General features: G+C 52.2%; 1 protein-coding gene and 1 long non-coding RNA gene across 3 annotated transcripts in view; one reads left to right on the top strand and one right to left on the bottom strand.

Moving 5' to 3' along the window:
* Window positions 1-2217: 2217 nt before the first annotated feature.
* The window catches only part of RUFY1 (RUN and FYVE domain containing 1), a 51370-nt gene continuing 35577 nt past the window's right edge, over window positions 2218-18010 (bottom strand). For both annotated transcript variants that reach the window (XM_045527742.1, XM_045527743.1), the window contains exons 12-18: window positions 13077-13174; window positions 11837-11956; window positions 10749-10878; window positions 8671-8765; window positions 5950-5998; window positions 4138-4215; window positions 2218-2880 (exon numbers count right to left, since the gene is read on the bottom strand). In XM_045527742.1, coding sequence (XP_045383698.1) covers window positions 2737-2880; window positions 4138-4215; window positions 5950-5998; window positions 8671-8765; window positions 10749-10878; window positions 11837-11956; window positions 13077-13174 — 714 coding nt within the window. In that variant the 3' untranslated portion in view covers window positions 2218-2736. The remainder of the gene's footprint in view (window positions 2881-4137; window positions 4216-5949; window positions 5999-8670; window positions 8766-10748; window positions 10879-11836; window positions 11957-13076; window positions 13175-18010) is intronic.
* On the top strand, window positions 7924-13983 carry LOC123621814. The gene is made up of 3 exons (XR_006729266.1): window positions 7924-8111; window positions 11148-11262; window positions 13959-13983. It is a non-coding gene; the product is annotated as an uncharacterized LOC123621814 (long non-coding RNA).

An 18010-nucleotide genomic window follows, 5' to 3' on the forward strand; every position in this document is an offset into this window, starting at 1 on the left:
GTGTGAGATTGGGAGAAGAAAATGGCTGTGAAACTTATCTGAACAGATAAAAAATGTCAGGCACAGTGAGGTAGTATTCTACTTTTTTGTGTGTGCAGATGAGAGCTAAGGCTCAGAAGTGAAGTGAGCTAGTCCAGATTGGAAACAAGGTACAGATACTAACACTAGAATAGTTTCGGGGTAGTGAGTGGCATGTAGAGACATCTTTCTGAAAAAATTTGGCTATTTTATTTTTGAGACAGAGTCTCGCTCTGTTGCCTGGGCTAGAGTGAGTGCCGTGGCATCAGCCTAGCTCACAGCAACCTCAGACTCCTGGGCTCAAGTGATCCTCCTGCCTCAGCCTCCCGAGTAGCTGGGACTACAGGCATGCGCCACCATGCCCAGCTAATTTTTTCTGTATATACTTTTTAGTCGTCCATATAATTTCTACTTTTAGTAGAGATGGGGGTCTTGCTCTTGCTCAGGCTGGTCTCGAACTCCTGAGCTCAAACGATCCTCCTGCCTCAGCCTCCCAGAGTGCTAGGATTACAGGCTCGAACCACTGCACCCGGCCTCTGTTTGTTTTTTATTTCAGAATATTACCAGGTATAAATGTTTAGGTTATGTATATTGCCTTTGGCCCCCCCCCACCCTGCAGTCTGAGCTTACAAGCATGTCTATCCCCCAGACAGTGTGCATCGTACCCATTAGGCGTGAATATGCCCTTCCCTTCCTCCCCCTTCCCTGACACCCAATGAATGTTATATGTGCACATAAGTGTTGATCAATTAATTCCAATTTGATGGTGAGTACATGTGGTGCATATTTTCCCATTCTTTTGATACTTCATTTAGAATGGGCTCCAGCTCCATCCAAGATAATAAAAGAGGTGTTAGATCACCATTGTTTTTTGTGGCTGAGTAGAACTCCATGGTATACATACACCCCATTTTATTATTTTTTTAAATTAATTAATTAATTTTTTTTGGAGACAAGAGTCTTGCTCTGTTGCCCAGGCTAGAGTGAGTGCCGTGGCGTCAGCCTAGCTCACAGCAACCTCAAACTCCTGGGCTCAAGCGATCCTACTGCCTCAGCCTCCCGAGTAGCTGGGACTACAGGCATGCGCCACCATGCCCGGCTAATTTTTTCTATATATATTTAGTTGTCCATATAATTTCTTTCTATTTTTCTTAGTAGAGATGGGGTCTCGCTCTTGCTCAGGCTGGTCTTGAACTCCTGAGCTCAAACGATCCACCTGCCTCGGCCTCCCAAGTGCTAGGATTACAAGCGTGAGCCACCATGCCTGGCCATATACTCCACTTTATTAATCCATGCCTGTATTGATGGGCACTTGGGTTGTTTGCACATCTTTACAATTGCGAATTGTGCTGCTATAAACATTTGAGTGCAGACCCTGCTTGAGATTAACTGAGGTTAAGTGAACCTCTTTTGCTGCCATGTGCTTCCCTAACAGGCTTTGAAAACCTGCTAGAACATGGCTCTGGGGCTGAGCAGACTTAGTTTTGAAGTCTGGCTGCAGTTTTTAAGCTGTAGGACTCGGTAAATTCTGGCAACTAGCCTTGCCGAGCTTTCCGTACATGCTTAGGGGAGAAACATGGAATCTGTGGTTTAAGCTGTGGGCACAACAGCAGCATGAAGCAGCAGTGCTGACTCAGCTGTGGGTGGGCCCCCTGCAGGGTAGAGCCTGAAGAAGGCAGGAGAGCCAGGATTCCCTCAGGCAGGGGCTCTGAGCAGGGTGTCAGTCTGGGGCGGGGGGCGAGGAAGGATGGGGCCCAGAGACTCCCGTGGGGATATTAATATAATGCTACTTGCTTCTCAGGCCACTGACTCCTATGGGCGGCAGGGCCGCAGAGGAGGAAGACTTGGAGCCAGTCTGAGCACTGCTTTTGAAATTAGAAATGGCTGCCTGGCAAGTGCTTCTCCACAGGTGTTTCCGTCTATAATCTACTAAACTCCCAACACACACAAGTGAACTTCCAAGCTTCGGTGACAGGCTTGAGGTTACTTCCTCTGTGTCCAGTAATAGTAGGCTGACCCTTGGCGCACGTGGGAGGGGTACAGTCCAGCAATGCCAACAGCTTCACAGCAAACCTTCCCTGTGGGCCTTCAGTCTTGGGCCTCCATGAGGGGTGCTCTGAGGCCCCTAAGAGCAGGCTGGGGGTGAGAGCCTGGCAGGTTCCTGGGAGGTTGACAAAAGCTCATTTTCTGCATGCAGAGTAAAAAATAAATGATTTTTATTGCAGGGCCAACAATAGGTATTCACAAGGGCATGAAATGGCAAATCTCTGGACCGAAGCAGAGAAGGCACTGGCAGACCCTGCATGGTACGGAGCACTGTGCACAGATCAAAGTTGTTGGGTGGGGGTGGGAGTGAGAAACATCACCAACAAGTAGCATTGCTGTAAAATAGGTTAATTCTTTGAAAAGGAAAAGATCAGTAGCAAAATCATGAAGTTGCATCTGAACCAAAGCCAGTGACGTGGAAGAGTTTCGATCCAGAGGAGTTAATCCCACAGGAGGAATGGAAAGGCGTTCAGCTTCCAGTTCCTCAACGCTGTCTTCCAGGGCCAGCAGCTCTGGCGAGGATTACATTCCTTTTTTGATTTTCTTGGGAATCAAATTTCCCAAGCTCCTGGTGGTCCCTGGAGACCCAAAGAGTCAGGCACCATTCCAGGCTGCCTGTTGCCCCAAGGACGGAGGTCAACAGGCTGCCGCCCCTGCAGGCAGCCTCTGGGCTTAGGAGGCCATGGAGGAGCAGCGCTGCAGGAGCAGAGTGTGGCAGCTGTCGCACACACGCACTGGCTTGGGGTAGGAGGGCAGGGCCAGCTCGTTGCTGGAGCAGGTGTTGCAGAAGATGTGACCACAGTTGCGGCAGTGATGCTACAGGACAGAAAGAAGGCAGCAGTCACAGGACCCCAGGAAGAGGGATCTGCACAGCCTCCCTGTTCCCCTGACATTTACAAGCTCAGTAAATGCTTTAACAACCCTCCCCCAAAACACAGCACACCGTTTACCTGAAGCGCTTTTTTTTTTTTTTTGAGACAGTCTGGCTCTGTCGGCCCCAGCTAGAGTGCAGTGGTGTAATCGCTCACAGCAACCTCAAACTCTTGGGCTCAAGTGACCCTCCTGCCTCAGCCTCCCCAAGTAGCTAGGACAGCAGGCATGTGCTAACATGCCCCTTTAATTTTTACATTATGTTAGGGACCAGGTCTCACTATATTGCCCAGTCTGGTCTCAAACTCCAAACTCCTGGGCTCAACGTGCTGGGATTACAGGTGTGAGCTGGCAACAACACATGTTTTATTTATTGCATTTCCTAACTCAGTAAGTGGGTAATTTGAATTACATAAAGAGCCTGGTTCATGGGGGGCGGGGAGGACGAGGATGACGACAACTCTTTCACTTTATAAGTTATAAACAGGGCTGCCTCGGGCCTTGTGCACTGGGTTTCTGGGCACCTGACCAGACACCAAAGATGAGCACAGGCACAGCCTCTGCTCCTGGCCGCAGCCCGCTGCCGGCTGGCCCGCCCTCAGGCTCGACCACGGGCTGTTCGTGTGGGTCCAGCCAAGCCTTGGAGACAGGTGTGCTCGCAGAGGCAGCCTAAGGAGGGTTTTTTCCTAGCTCTGAACCTATTTATTGCAGGGCACTCACTGACTACAATTTTGGCTTCCTCTTTCCCACAGAGAGGCTGCTCCTGGGAGCAGATGAGACCGTGGATCACAGGGTAGCAGGTGGGGTGGCATGGCAGTGTGACAAGCATCCCCCTTCCCTTCAGTAATTCCTGTAGCTCCTGGTTTTGCTTCTGAGCTATGCCCAACTCCTCCCTTGCCCAGCTGGCTGTCTTGGTGAGGCCCAAGGGTGGGCACAGGACCTGAAAGGCAGGCCACACAGCCAGAGGCAAGTTCCCCAGGGGCAGGTGCCCTGCCCAGATCACCAGGGAGTTTATGGTGACCTGCTGTCTTATACATAGGTTCCCCATCAATTCTTTTTGCCTCAGTCGGCCAGTTTTTGGTCCCATTGTGTAGAGGCCTTCCAGTGATACACTCACCGAGAGCAGTCCTGAAAGGGGTCGGCGGGGGCTGCCCGCAGGCAGCAGCCCAGGCGCTGGGCAGGGGGGGAGGGCGGCCTACGTACCTTCCTCCGGGAAATGGAGAACTCCTTTTCACACTGCTTGCAGTGTGTGGCTTCGTCATCTTTCAGCCAAGTATGGCCCTGAAAAGGAAAGAACGCTCTAGAAATCCATTTTATTTCTCAGGCCCTGATGAGAAATTAGCAGGTGTTCTGGCTGCAGCCATTGTCCCCATGGCTCCTGGTTTCCTTCTGACTTCCTTCTCACTAGCTGTGGCCTTGAGGGACAGTAATGAAGGGGCCCTTCCTCCTGGTTTGACCAGAGCTGGAATCCATGTGTTCTGGCTCCACCCTCTTGACTTCCTGGCCTCGCACGTACCCACTGGGCCGAGGCAGGTTCTCCAGCATTCTGTTAGCCTGAGACTCACACCTACTCTTTCAATAAATTCCCTACGGTTGAGGTAACTGGAGTCAGGTTCTGGTACCTGCCACTTCAAGCCCTGGCCGAGAGACTATCCAAAGAGACTACTAGCTGCCCTGACAGCATGGAGAAGGCCCAAATCTGAGCAAAACTACAACAGTTGGTGACAAGAGATCCCTGCAGAGTGACAGTCTGTGTGCAGCAGGGCCCGAGGAAGCCCTTCACGTGGGCCAAACCCTGAGCCTCACACAGCCCTGGGAGGCAGATGACCTGCATTCATGGAAGAGGCAACCGAGGCTTTGAAAGGTGACTTTTGGGAGGTCTCTCTTAGGGGACACTAAGACATGGGATTGATTCAGCCTTAGGGACTGAGGTGTCCAGAGAGGTCAGAGGCATGATGTGCTTGTCTGGCCCCTTAGCATCTGCTGGACATGATTCCCTCGCTGACAGACCCTCACGAATGAGCGGCAGTGGCAGGCGCTGGGATATAGCACGTGGCCAGGGTGCTCATCCTCACACCGCAGAGCTCCAGTGGCTCCGAAGTCCTGTTTCATGATTCCTATCCTCCCTCTGGTGCTGTTGGCTATGGTTCTGTGCAAACGCTTCCGTGCAGAGCCAGGCACATGTGATGGGCAGCTCACAGCAGTTACATCCAAGGAGCTTTTGGTCTACAAGGGAGGATTAAGTCGATGTTGCCTGTAAGTCCAGGCTGTTGTCAGCTGCTGTGACAATTTGCTGCTTCTACCCACTGTGCACTGGGGAAGACACCCAGAGACGCCAGGCGTCTGCTCTGGAGCACACGGAGGCGCTGTGGGGATGGCTGCTCCCGTGCTGCCGCCGCGGCACCGCCACGCCACAGTGGGGAAGCTCCCACCAGCAGACACCCCTGGGGGCAGTGGCCCTGACCATCCACCTCCTGGCCCACCCTCCCTGCCTCCGCAGGCCGGCCCACGGGCCACCCAAATGCTCTTCCTCTTGGAGTGGAATGCATCATTCTGCCCTCCCCTGAATGGTCCAGAAACTTGGCCCAGGACAGGGTTTGGCTGTGCTACAAATGGCACAGGACCCTAGAGTAGGGCTGGCTGACCTCTGGCCTCTCACTTGGATGGGAGGGGCTGACTTTCACTGTTTTAAAAAGATCTCTCTCTGCCACCTCTGCTTCCTCCTTCAGGCTGCCTGTCACCTAGGCCCATGTCCACACCACAGCCGATGGCGGAGGGACTGCAGGCGGAAGATGCAGGTTCCAGCTCCAGCCCTGCCACATGTCAGCATTGCCACCCCAGCCGAGGGACGTGTTTCTGACCCGCATTTTGCTTGTCTGTAAACGTGGCGTCACCACACTGTGTCCACTGCCCGCTCCCACCCGGCTGCTGGGCGAGAATTAAGGGCATGCAACGTATCGGCACAAGCTGATGGTGATGAGAGCAATTCTTATGCTCATGACCACCCTCCAGTACCTTCAGTGCCTTGTTCACTTCTTTTATGTCTTCCATCTTCAGCTTGGACCTGAAAAAAGAAAAAAACAAGACCATTTTATAGCAGGGAGAGAGGCTCTAAAACTCGAACAGCTAGTTCCAGTGGCCGTCTGCCTTCGTGAGAACAGGATTTGGGAGGACAGCCATGCGTGAGTTATTCTAAAATGCTCCATCTTTTTACATCCCAGAGTAACCATCACACTGGCTCACGTGTCTGCTGAGCTCTGAGGCTGAGCCTGGGGACTGCATCTGGCTGGAGAACAGACTGTTTAGCCTGCAAAGGTTAAAAAAGATTTTGAAATGGTTGCATTCATTTAAAAATTGAGGATGATCTCATAGAAGCCCAGGTCTCTGGCTTCTCTGAGCCTCCGCTCCTGCACAGCAGGCACTGGCAGCAGGGCCGCTCTCGCCAGCAGGAACCTGGACCCGCAGCATCCTCGGGCCTGTGTTCCTGCCGCCTGCTCAGTCTCGAGGGCCAGATTCTGCACACACGGTCATCTGTTCTTGCTCCCTTTCGCTAGTGTAAGAACAATTCCTCAGTTATCCACGTGAGACAGGACTGAACATGGTCTAAACTGGCAAAACTAAATCAAATACAATGAAATACTATGTAATTTGGGGGAACAGTCTGAACCTTTCTTAAAAGCTGAGATTAGTCTAACCTGTCATTAGATTAGACTAAGTGTCAAAATGGCATGCCTCTGGGAGACACAGAACAGACTTCTAAGGGAGGGATTAGAAAACCAAGTGTCAGGGTGTGTAGGCAAAACCCTGCGGTCCTTACTAAAGATTGCAGGCAGCTCCCTCCGTCCCTGCCGGCTGCAGAACCAGGCTAGCAGGCTGCTAGGATCAGAGGCTGCCAGGGGACAGGCCCTGGGCAAGCAAGTCAAGGTGTGGGAAACACAGCTTGGGAAGCATTCAGATGTTCTCAGGATAAAGAAACTGGAAAACTGTTTCTGTAGATAGTGGCAGGGTCTGAGAATAGGCATTTGCCGTCGCCGTCATCACAGCGAGGGCTCGTAAGAGGAGGGGACAGGGGAGACAGCACAACTCCACAGGTGGTCCTGTCTGGGAGCGTGTGGCGGACACTACAACACCCACACTCGACTGGGAGGGGCCCAGTCGGTGGCCAGCAGCTCAGGTTGGGATTCTGAAGCCAGACCAGGCAGCAGCACTGGGAGGCCACGAAGTGCAATGTGGTGCATTTTAAACATCAGAGACTATCCACATTTTTGAGGTCTATTATCCAGTAGGAGGGTCTGTCATCCAGTAGGACTCTGCCTGACTGTCTGTCCAGTGTGAAGAAGACAGGCAAGAGAGAAATGGTGCTGAACACCACCGCTGCAAACCCAAGAAGCCAGCCCACGCCAGCCTGTGGCTCCATGTCTCCCTGTGCTCTGAGCGTGGGGACAGACACCTGGCCTTGCCCTGCTCAAGGAGCTCCACCCAGAATGGTGGCAGGGCCAGAGAGTGGCCCAGGGCGGGAGGGGCCTGAGCAGCGAGACCGAGCTGGTCTAGAAAGATCCGGGCAGTGGGAGAGGATGGCGAGTGGGCAGCACCTGCAACGGGCAATGGGAAGACCCTGGGCACTGTCTTGTTCCTGTGGGGCCAGACCCAGCTGGCAGGTAGACACTATGGCTGCTTTTGCTTAAGCCAGTCTGAACTGGATTTCTTTCTTTCTTTTTTTTTTTTGAGGCAGAGCCTTACTCTGTTACCCGGGGTAGAGTGAGTGCTGTGGCGTCAGCCTAGCTCACAGCAACCTCAAACTCCTGGGCTCAAGCAATCCTCCTGCTTCAGCCTCCCGGGTAGCTGGGACTACAGGCATGCGCCACCACGCCCGGCTAATTTTTTCTATGTATTTTTAGTTGTCCATATAATTTCTATTTTTAGTAGAGATGGGGTCTCGCTCTTGCTCAGGCTGGTCTCGAACTCCTGAGCTCAAGCGATCCTCCTGCCTTGGCCTCCCAGAGTGCTAGGATCACAGGCGTGAGCCACTGCGCCTGGCCTGAACTGGATTTCTATCACATGCAACTCAGGAGCCCTGACTCACGAGGAGAAAAGCTGCCCACCCGTGTTTGAAAATGCGGTAGTCACACAGGTGGATGAGTTCCACAGTGTGCAGCACGACCTACTTCTAGGGCCAGGTATGCCAAGCAACCTGTCTGCACTGGGACCCTGGGGATGGGAGCTGTCGCATCAAAGGGGAATAGAACTACCGGCTCTGCACTCCAGCCACACGGGCTGCAGAGGCAACCTCTGGGGGACACAGGTGTGCCACCCAAGAAGGGAAGCGGCTGTGCTGCAGGGGGGCCAGGAGAGTGGTTCCTCTGTGGCAGGCCAAGTCCCAAACCACCCCAACCCCCCGCCCCGCTGCAGCCTGACCAAGCAACCCACTTGCCACCTGTCCCCTTAGGGCCTGGCCAGTCAGTGAGCATGAGTGTTCTGGTCACTAGAAACAAATATGCTCAGTGAATTAACTAGTAGCTGACTGACATCCGCATTTGGTCGGAGAAGTCAGTGGTGGCCCGGCTTCCTGGGAGGCTGCCTTGACCAGTGGGGGCCTCTCGAATGGCCTGCTCTCCTTCTCCCCACAGGAGACAGGTTTTGGGCTTGAGCGATGAGGTGTGCAGACCAGCGTGACCTGCTCCGTGGGGGGGCAGCCAGAGCTGCATGCAGGGGCAGATGAGGGCAGGGGGTCCTTACTGGCTGAGGTGCAGTCCCATTTCCTGGAGGGCTTGTTCCTGCTCGTCACAAACCTTCCGTAACTCTGCCTTCTCATCCTGGAGCTCCCGCAGTTCCTAAAATGAATAAGCCAGACGCTTGACACAGAACCACAAGTCCTTTTGTTTTTCTTTAAGGTTTAGTAACCAGAGCAATGAGCAGATCTGAATGTTTCTCAAGAGCAGAAGGCATTCAAGGCAGGGTCCTTGCATGGATTACTTGTCCTTCGTTTGTTTCTCAAGAGCGGGCCGCCAGAAGGCAAGCACTACAGGAGTGGTTCTGCATCTGGGGACAGTAACGTGGGATGGGACAGCTGCGTTCATCAGCCACATTAAAAAACAGTTACCCTCACAGGGCAAATGAGGCTCTGCCTATTTGAGCTTCTAATAAAAGGTGGATTAAAAAAAAAAACAGATAGCTATCTCAAAAATCTGTAGATGAACCTTACAGAAAATTTAGAAAGTTTGCATCAGCAAAGGCTAGTTTGAAAGGTGGCTTTTCTGTGCAACAATGAAAAACCTATGTTTTTGGAAAGGGCTGGTCAAGGGTGAGGAAGGCCAAGACTTGGGACCTCATTCATGGCCTGAGAGCAGCAAGAGCCTGTGTGGGCTTGCTAGCCCAAGTGCGGGGCCGTGCACAAGAGTGCTGACCACAGTGCCGGCTGACAGGGAGCAACAGTGGGGTTAGGCCCGAGTGGTGGGCAGCTCCCCCGGCCGCCCCAGTGCACCTTCTGACCAGCCCTGCCAACACCAGGCACAAGGAGGCAGCGCACGCCTTACTGATGATGTTACACACTGTTTTGTTTCTTTTGTCATGGGGCGGGGTGTGCGTGTGTGTTTCAAATCTTAGACCGACGTATTGTGAGGCAGAATAAAGGGGGTATGTTCCGTGACGTGGCAGAACTGACAGTCCTCCGCCCTGTTCCCGCCCTTCCCCAGGACCTCCAGGCGCTTTCCACAGAAATCAAGAGCCTTTCTTCAGGAGGGTCCCTGGAGCCCAGGGGTTCAAGGCTGCAGTGAGCTATGACTGCACCACTGCACTCCAGCCTGGGCCACAGAGCAAGACCCTGTCTCTTAAGAAAAAAAAAAAGCCTGAGGGAGGCCTCTTGTGGGCTAGTCAGCTGGAGTCAGTGCTGGGCGCCTGGGCAGAGGGTGCGTCGCCCCCAGGGAGGAGCCAAGGAGGTCAAGGACACCCCTAACAGCAGACCAGGCTGCAGGCAGGTCCTGTGGCATTCTCAGAACCCTCCTGCCTTCTGGGAAGGCAGCCGAGACTACAGCAGAGGAGAAGTTTCAGGCTGCGCGAGCTTCCTGGGAGGCCCAGCTGCACAATCACACAGTGCCAGGCTCGCACCCACTCTCTCGCCGCCCAAGCCCACGGCATTCAGGCCGCGCCTTCAAGAGAGATGGGGCCTTCAGAGGACTGGGGAGACGCTTCAGTCTGCTTCCCAGGGATGGCCTGACCTTGGGCAGAGTACGACCCACCTCCAGGGTGAAGGGGGTCTGACATTTGGTCAAAAATGTTTACTGGTTACCCCGAATTTCCTCTCTTGCAGGCCTACCACTCAGCTCCACACAGTGCCAGGGACCACCTGAAAGCGAAAGGATCCTGTCCCCCGACAGCTCCCTGTGGTGCTCAGAATAAATCCACATCCCTTCCCCAGCTTACAGGGCCCCGGAGGCTCCCTGCCCCAGGCCTCCTTCCTCTGCCCATCACATTCCTGCCCAGCGTCCGCCCGAGAGGCGCTGTGGCCAGAGCCGCTGCACGGCTGTCCCTGGTTCCGCTGCTGTCTCCCCAGGCCCCTGCCCGCACTGTGAGGGCATGTTCCTGTCTTAGTCTCTCGTTAGCACTCACCCTGAGTGTATCTTTTGGCTTGTGGTTTATGGTACGTCTTCGCCTTCTCACCCCAGAGCAGAAGCTCCCTGGGAGCGGGACCAGCATCCCGGGCCCCGCACTGGGCTTGGTGCTCGAGGGGTGTAGGGAGAGGGCCTGCCTGGGTGCATTGGCAGGGCTTTCTGGAAACTGCTAGATGCTCTTTTTCTCCCAAGGACAGGCCACCTTACCTTTTTTAATCCTTCTACTTGTTGCAGCTCTGTTCGGAGTAGAGAGGAAGTGTCCTTCTCATGCTGTAATTCTCTCTGAAAAGCTTGTCTTTGCTCTTTTTCTGATTTCAACTCTTTCTCTAGACTTGAGCTGTTTTCCCAAAATGAACTTGTTAGTCTCAAAGGATGATTTTCAAAAAAGATCCACAATCCACAACCCAGTTCACTGTGCAGGACACGGGGATGCTCTCCCTCGTCACCATCTCCCGGCGCCCCCCAGGCCAGCGGCTCGGCAACAGCGGGCGCAGGCGGGAGGGTGTGGTGCCCACGCCGAGGCGGCCAGGGGACCACTCAAGGACAATCCTCTGAGGTGCAGACTTGGGGGGAAAGAAAGTTCAAAACTCATTCTGCCTTTCACAGCCCTCAGCCAGCTGACAACGGAGGCTACTGGAGGAAGATCGGTGGGGAGCTCGGCCAGAACCAGCTGCGGAGCCCGGGGATGCCATGCCAGAACTGGTTCTCTCACAGCCAGACGGTGAGTTAGACAGGGTCTCTCTGTCGCCTGGGCTGCAGTGGCGTCACTGTAGCTCACTGCAGCCTTGGGCTCTGGGACTTGAGCAATCCTCCTGCCTCAGCCTCCTGAGTAGCTGGGACAGGTGCCAGCCACTGCACCCAGCTAAAGGTAGCTTTTTTGTTCAACACCGAAAAGGCTCCCAGCTACTCGGGAGGCTGAGGCAGGAGGATCACTTGAGCCCAGGAGTTTGAGGTTGTGTGAGCTAGGCTGACGCCACGGCACTGTAGCCCGGGTGACAGAGTAAGAGTCTGCCTCAAAAAACCAAAAACACTGGAAAAAAAGCTATTTTTCTGGAAAGGGCTGGTCAAGGATGAGGAAGGTCATGACCTGGGACCTCCTTCATGGCCCGAGAGTGGCAAGAGCCTGTAGGCTCGCTGGACTGAGGAGCTGTGCAGGAGGAAGCTCACTGGGGGATGACATACTAGCCTTGCAGGGTAAACAATCTGCCCCCAGTTCTTTCTGGAGATAAGAGGAAAACTCCTTCCTAGCCCCTCCCAGGCCATGTCCCCCGCCAAAGCTCTGGTGGTAGCCATACCATTGCTCGTGCAGCTGGGCAAGCTGCAGCTGCAGGGTGGCGACCTTCCTGCCCAGCTCCTGCTGCAACTTGTGGCTCCTCTCCTCCGCCCCCTTCCTGGCACGCTCCGAGTGCTGCAACCTGCACAGCGACACCAGCACATGCCGGTGAGCCAAGGCTCGGTGAGGAAAGGGTCCTTCCTCACAATTTAAGGTAGGACTTTTGCAAACCTTATATATTCAGGATACAAGTTTTTTGTCAGACATATGATTTGCAAACTTTCTATGTATTTATAACTTGCCTTTTTATGCTCTTAACTATGTCTTTCATAGAACAAAAGTTTAAAATGTTGATAAAGCCCAATTTATAAAGTTTTTCTGTTATGGATCATGTTTTTATACGAAATCTAAGATTTCTTTTCCTAATCCAAAGTCATGAAGATTTTTTTCCTATGTTTTCTTCTAAAAGTTTTATAGATTTAAATTTTATATTTAAATTTATGATTTATTTATTTTTTTTTAGAAAGAGGGTCTGGCTGTGTCATCCAGGCTGGGGTGCAGTGGCATTATCACAGCTCACTGTAACCTAAAACTCCTGGGCTCAAGGGATTCTCCTGACTGACTCAGCCTCCTGAGTAGCTGGGACTACAGCAATGCACCACCATGTCCAGCTAATTTTTAAATATTTTGGCGAGACAGGGTCTTGCTATGTTGTCCAGGCTGGTCTCAAACTCCTGACCTCATGTAATTTCCCTGCCTTGGCCTCCCAAAGTGCTGGGATTGCAGGCATAAGCCACAGTGCCTGGCCTATGATCCATTTTGAGTTAATTTTTGTATAAGGTGTGAGGTGTAAATTGAGGTTCTTTTTTTTGAATATGGATATCTAATTGTTGTAATATCATTTATTGAAAAGACCATCCTTTCTCCATTGAACTGCCTTGGCATCTTTGTAAAAAGCAGTTGGTCATATTTAAGTGGGTCTATTTTTGGGCTCTATTCTGATCTACTGCTGACCTGATATTTAAATGTGACAGTGACAAGGAGTTCCCCATGTAGTTCCAACCCCTAGAGAGGACAACCTGAGGCAGTAGTCCAAAGGCGGAGTGCAAGCTTAGGCAAGGCTGCTGACCCCTCTTCTCACTGGGCAAAACTGTGGACCTGAAGGACTGTCACCCCAACGCATCTTCACCTCTGAGAGGAAGCCTCCAGGCACAAAGAATGCTCAGCACCATCTAGGGAATATCTGCAGGGGAAGTGATTACCTTTCTTCCATTTGTTTCATGCTGGACATAACTTGGTTGGTTTTTCCTTCAAAAGATGTGATGGCTTCATCCTTCTGCTGTAAGCTGCTCTCTGCACTCTGCAAAAGCAAGGGAGAAGGTTCACACTCCACCTGTCCCTCACTCCCCGGCCTGCTGGATACAAATGGGGTTTAACTCTTACCTTCGTACTTTTCTTACTCTTTTTCAAGAGTATTTCATTAATTGCTGCTCTTCACTAGAGCCCTGGAAGACACACTGGGTCAAGGCTCCCAGCTTTGTCCACAGAAAGAAAGGCAAAGAGGGAGGTACTGGGGTGTCCACCCCTTTCTGATGAGGAATTCCAGAGTCAGGTCAGACTCAGGCGCTCCTGAGTAGGCCCCATTTGCCAGGCACATCTGCTAGTTCACCCGACCTGAAGGGTCGGCACAAGGGAGATGTCAGCCCCACTTCTCCCATTAAGAGAGGGAGGCTCAGAAAGAGCAAGCGGCCAGCTGAAGGTCAGAGAGCAAGTGAGGCCTGGGGCTGGGCTCACACCCACATCTGTGTGACTGCAGGTGTGCAGGCTTTTAACCTTGACAGTCACGGAGGGGCACTGTGTGCTCCTGTGTGTTTACAACAGACCCCCTTAAACTAAAAGGATATAGAAAGGCTGATGAAAGAAGTCCTAATAAATGCCTAAGAAATGACAGACTGCATTCTCTGATCTTCATGTAACAAAATTACATATTAACAACAAAAGAATAGCCAAAAACAGCTCATGTCTGAAAACCAAATAGCACATTACCACGAACTACTGAGCTAAAAAAACAAACCGGAAGGGAAATTATGAAATACTTAGAGCAAAAAGACAACGCAAATGCTAAGTGATATTTCACTGTATAGAAAACGCCGTGAGAGTCAGATGCACCACAATTCCATGCTCTACCGAGAGGAAATGCTGCTGCCAGAAACGTGCCACGCCCGACTGCAGGGTACATGTCCATTTCGGAGAGGCTAAAATGAAAAAACCTGAGCAGACCAGAAATTGAAGGGAACTTCTTTAACGTAGTAAAATTATCCAGCAGACATCTGGTAAGCATTATACTTCAATGGAGGAACTTTTTAGACGCATTCCTTTTAAGATCAGAACTATAAATTTGCTCATTATTTCTACTAGTGTTTAATGTAGTCCTTGAGTCCCTTGTCTATGCTATGAGAAGTGAAAAAGAAATTAAGTACAGAAACTTAGAATGAAGAGATTAAACTTTATTTGTCAATGATATGATTGATCACACTCAAAACCCACAGGACCAGCAGACAAGCTGCAGAACAAGGTGCTGAGCAAGGCTGCCAAATACAAGGCGAATCTGCAAGGACGGCAGCGCGGCTTTGCACCAGCAAGACCCAGAGAAGGAAGCAAAAATAAAGCACCAGCCACACTAACAATGAGAACTACAGAGAATCTAGGAATTCACCTAGAGAACATGCAAGACCGTTACGGGGTAAAAAGGACCAAAAAAAAAAGAGTATCAGAATAAACAGATAGCTAACCCATGCACTTGTATGGAATGACTTTGTAGAATAGAGATGACAATTTTTTCCCCAAATTAATCTATAAATTCAATGTAACCTCATTTAAGAAATTCAGTTAATGCCTGTAATCCTAGCACTCTGGGAGGCCAAGGTGGGAGGATCGCTCAAGGTCAGGAGTTTGAGACCAGTAGGAGCAAGAGCGAGACCCCGTCTCTACTAAAAATAGAAAGAAATTATATGGACAACTAAAAATCTATAGAAAAAATTAGCCAGGCATGGTGGCACATGCCTGTAGTCCCAGCTACTCGGGAGGCTGAGGCAGGAGGATTGCTTGAGCCCAGAGTCTGAGGTTGCTGTGAACTAGGCTGACTCAACCCGCACTCTAGCCTGGGCAACAGAGCGAGACTCTGTCTAACAAAAAAAAAAAGGTCTACAAATAGATAAGTCAAGAAGAGGGGGAAAAAATGAAGAGCAAAGAGGGCAAGCTTGACCTCTGTTATGGGTTGAGCTGTGACCCCTCAAATTCATGTGCTTAAGTTCTGACCCCCAGCACCTCACAACATGACCTTTTAGAAACAGGGTTGTTATAATGTAGTGAGTTAAGGTGAGGTCACACTGGAATAGGGTAGGCCCTTAATGCAATAGGAGGGGAAATTTGGACATAGACATGCACATAAGCTGAATGCTATGTGAAGATGATAGCAGAGATGGGGGTGATGTTTCTCCAAGCCAAGGAATGCCAAAGATTGCCAGAACCATCAAAGGCTAGGAGAGAGGAATAGGAGACATTCTTTCTCACAGCTTTCAGAAGAAACCAACTCTGCTGGCACCTTAATCTCAGACTTCTGGCCTCCAGAGCCATGAGACAGACAGTACATTTCTATTAAGCCACCTAGTTTGTGGTACTTTGTTACAACAGCCCTAGCAAACTAATACAACCTGCTATCCATTAAAACATACTGTAAAGCTACAGTAATTAAAACATTAGACTAATGAATAGAATAGACACCTCAGAGACAGTTTCATTTTTATATAGGACCATAAGATACAATGGAGATGGCAATATACAAAGACAAATGCTAGATACATTCAAAGCTGAAATGTGAAAGGTAAAACTAGGGTAGGATACCTTTGACACCCAAGCATGAGAAAGGGCTTCTTAGACAACCCCCCCAAACTGCAAACCACAAGGTACATTTGACTACACCAAAAATAAAGACCTTCCATTCCTTGAAGATGTGTGGGAAAAAAAAAGACTTAAGGTTGCTAGGTAACAGACTAGGAGGAGATACTTACAATATGAAAACCAATAAGGGACTAAGACTACACAGTCCACGGAATTACTGCTAATCAGCAAGGAAAGGCAGGAAAAGCAAAAGAAGACAAGAAAATAGGAGCAGGCAAGCCACAAGGGAAACACGGATGGCTAACACACGTATGAAGGATGTTCAGACCCGCTGGACCGAGAGGTAAATACTGAAACAAGCGTACGCTCCCACACAGGCGCCGCCAGCGCCAGCGAGTGTCCCCACGTGGGCACAGCCCTTCCGGAAAGCAACGTGGCTGCGCTCGCCCACGCAGAGGGCACACGGGGGTGTCGGCCGGCAGTCGCGGTCCAGGTCACGCACCCTGGGGAAACACCCCCGGTTCCCAAAGGGTATGTGTCAACAGCGCCTGCGGGCCGCGTGTGCTGGGGGCCCTGGGGGAACCCGCCGTCGCTGGGTCAGGCGCTGGGGCGCCGCGCTCGAGGGGCGAGGGAAAGGGTGAGATCCACCGCACGGGACCACTCAGCAAATGAACACCCACGTGCTCGGAACGACACCACATGTCTTAGAAGGATAAACATGAATAAAAACAAAACGCCTTAGAATGCTGGCCCACGGGAAAGAGGACAGGAGGAGGGAAGGAGGAGAAAAGAAAATACGAAACCACGAGAAGTGTCTTTAGGACAGTGTGCCTCAAGACGAGGAATAAGACTGACCCAACCACTAGCATCTGAAGCCCAAAGGGGAAAAGGGTTTGGAGAAGAAACCAGACGATGCAGCCAATCCTAGCGGTACCAGAGGGTCACCCGGAGGCGGCACTGCCGCAGGGAGACGCAGCCGCGTGGGGCCGGCGCTGTGCGAGACTCGACCGGCGGGGGCTGCGGGTCCTGTCAGCGCGGCAGGGCGACCGTGCAGCCGGCGCGCCGAGCCGGGAGAAGCGCACGTGCCAGCCGGGCCGGCGCTCGGGGGGACGGGCACAGCAAAGCTGGCTGGTCTGCACAGACATGAGCAGGAATAGGGAGAGTCCAAACGCAGGGACCTCACAGGACTAGAAAAGCCAACTACTTCTGGACCCTAAAACAGTGGAGCTAAGACTCAGGACTGACTGATGAAGGCCCTATCAAACGTCCCCGCAGCGAAGGGCAGGTCAAGGGAGCTTCCCTCACACGTCAGTCTGCTGTTCCAGGTGAGCAGCCATGCAAACAGCAGAGAGACGGACACGGACAGACACGCAGACACACACACAGGAGAAAAGGAGCGAAGCACTGAGGCAGGCTCGAGAATGCGTGCAGTGGGGAAGCCCGTCACAGGCACGCGGCAGCCAGCGGGCTGCACACAGCTAGGCCTGGGGCACTGCCGCCAAAGCAGCCGCGAGTCTGGCCTGCAGACGCCTGTGAGCGTCTTCTCCCTCTGACAGCTGCCAGGCTGGCACAGTGACACCAGCAAGAAACTGGTCATCAAAGCCGTGCAGCCTCCCTCAAATGTGGCCATGGTGGGTGACCCTCCCAAGGCCCGTGGAGGTCAGCTGATCCAGTTCCCTCAAAAGGCAGGAGCAGGGGGCCCGCTGTGGGAGACATGGAGCCCACTGGCCGGGCAGCAGGCTTCGTGGCTCCTGCACTGAGGGGACTCTGGGGGCCGGTGACTGCTGTGTGTTTCCCTTTTCCAAAGGGTCACTGCCACCGTGTCTTGTTTCTGCTCTGCCATCTGATGCTAGTGTGATGGGCTAACTCGGGAGGTGGCTGGTGTCCCAGTTCGAAGGTCACGTGGGCTGCAGGGGCTGCACGTCAGCCAGGATGCCAACTTTGGGGAAGGACGTCCTGGCAGCTACCATGGGGTAGACTGTGGCAGAGACAATTGCCCATCTACCCGTCTCTTCTCCGCTCATGTTGCTTGTAGCCAGGAAAAATGATATTCCCAGGCCCCCTGACGCCAAGCATGGCCATAAAACTGAGGCAACGAGTGTGACTTCTGTCTCGCTGCCTCAGAGGAAGTCCCTGACTCTGGATGATGTTCTCCCCCTTCAGCGGCAGGAATGGTGACAAGCAGCGCGGCTTGGACAGCTGCAGCGTATCAGCCAGGCCCCGGACAGCTGCGGGCAGCAAAGCTGTGCGTCTGAAACGCTCACCTTGGAACAATTACGTAACAGAAATGCAAGTG

Source organism: Lemur catta, chromosome 16 (genome assembly GCF_020740605.2).
Source record: "Lemur catta isolate mLemCat1 chromosome 16, mLemCat1.pri, whole genome shotgun sequence".
Lineage (NCBI taxonomy): Eukaryota > Metazoa > Chordata > Mammalia > Primates > Lemuridae > Lemur > Lemur catta.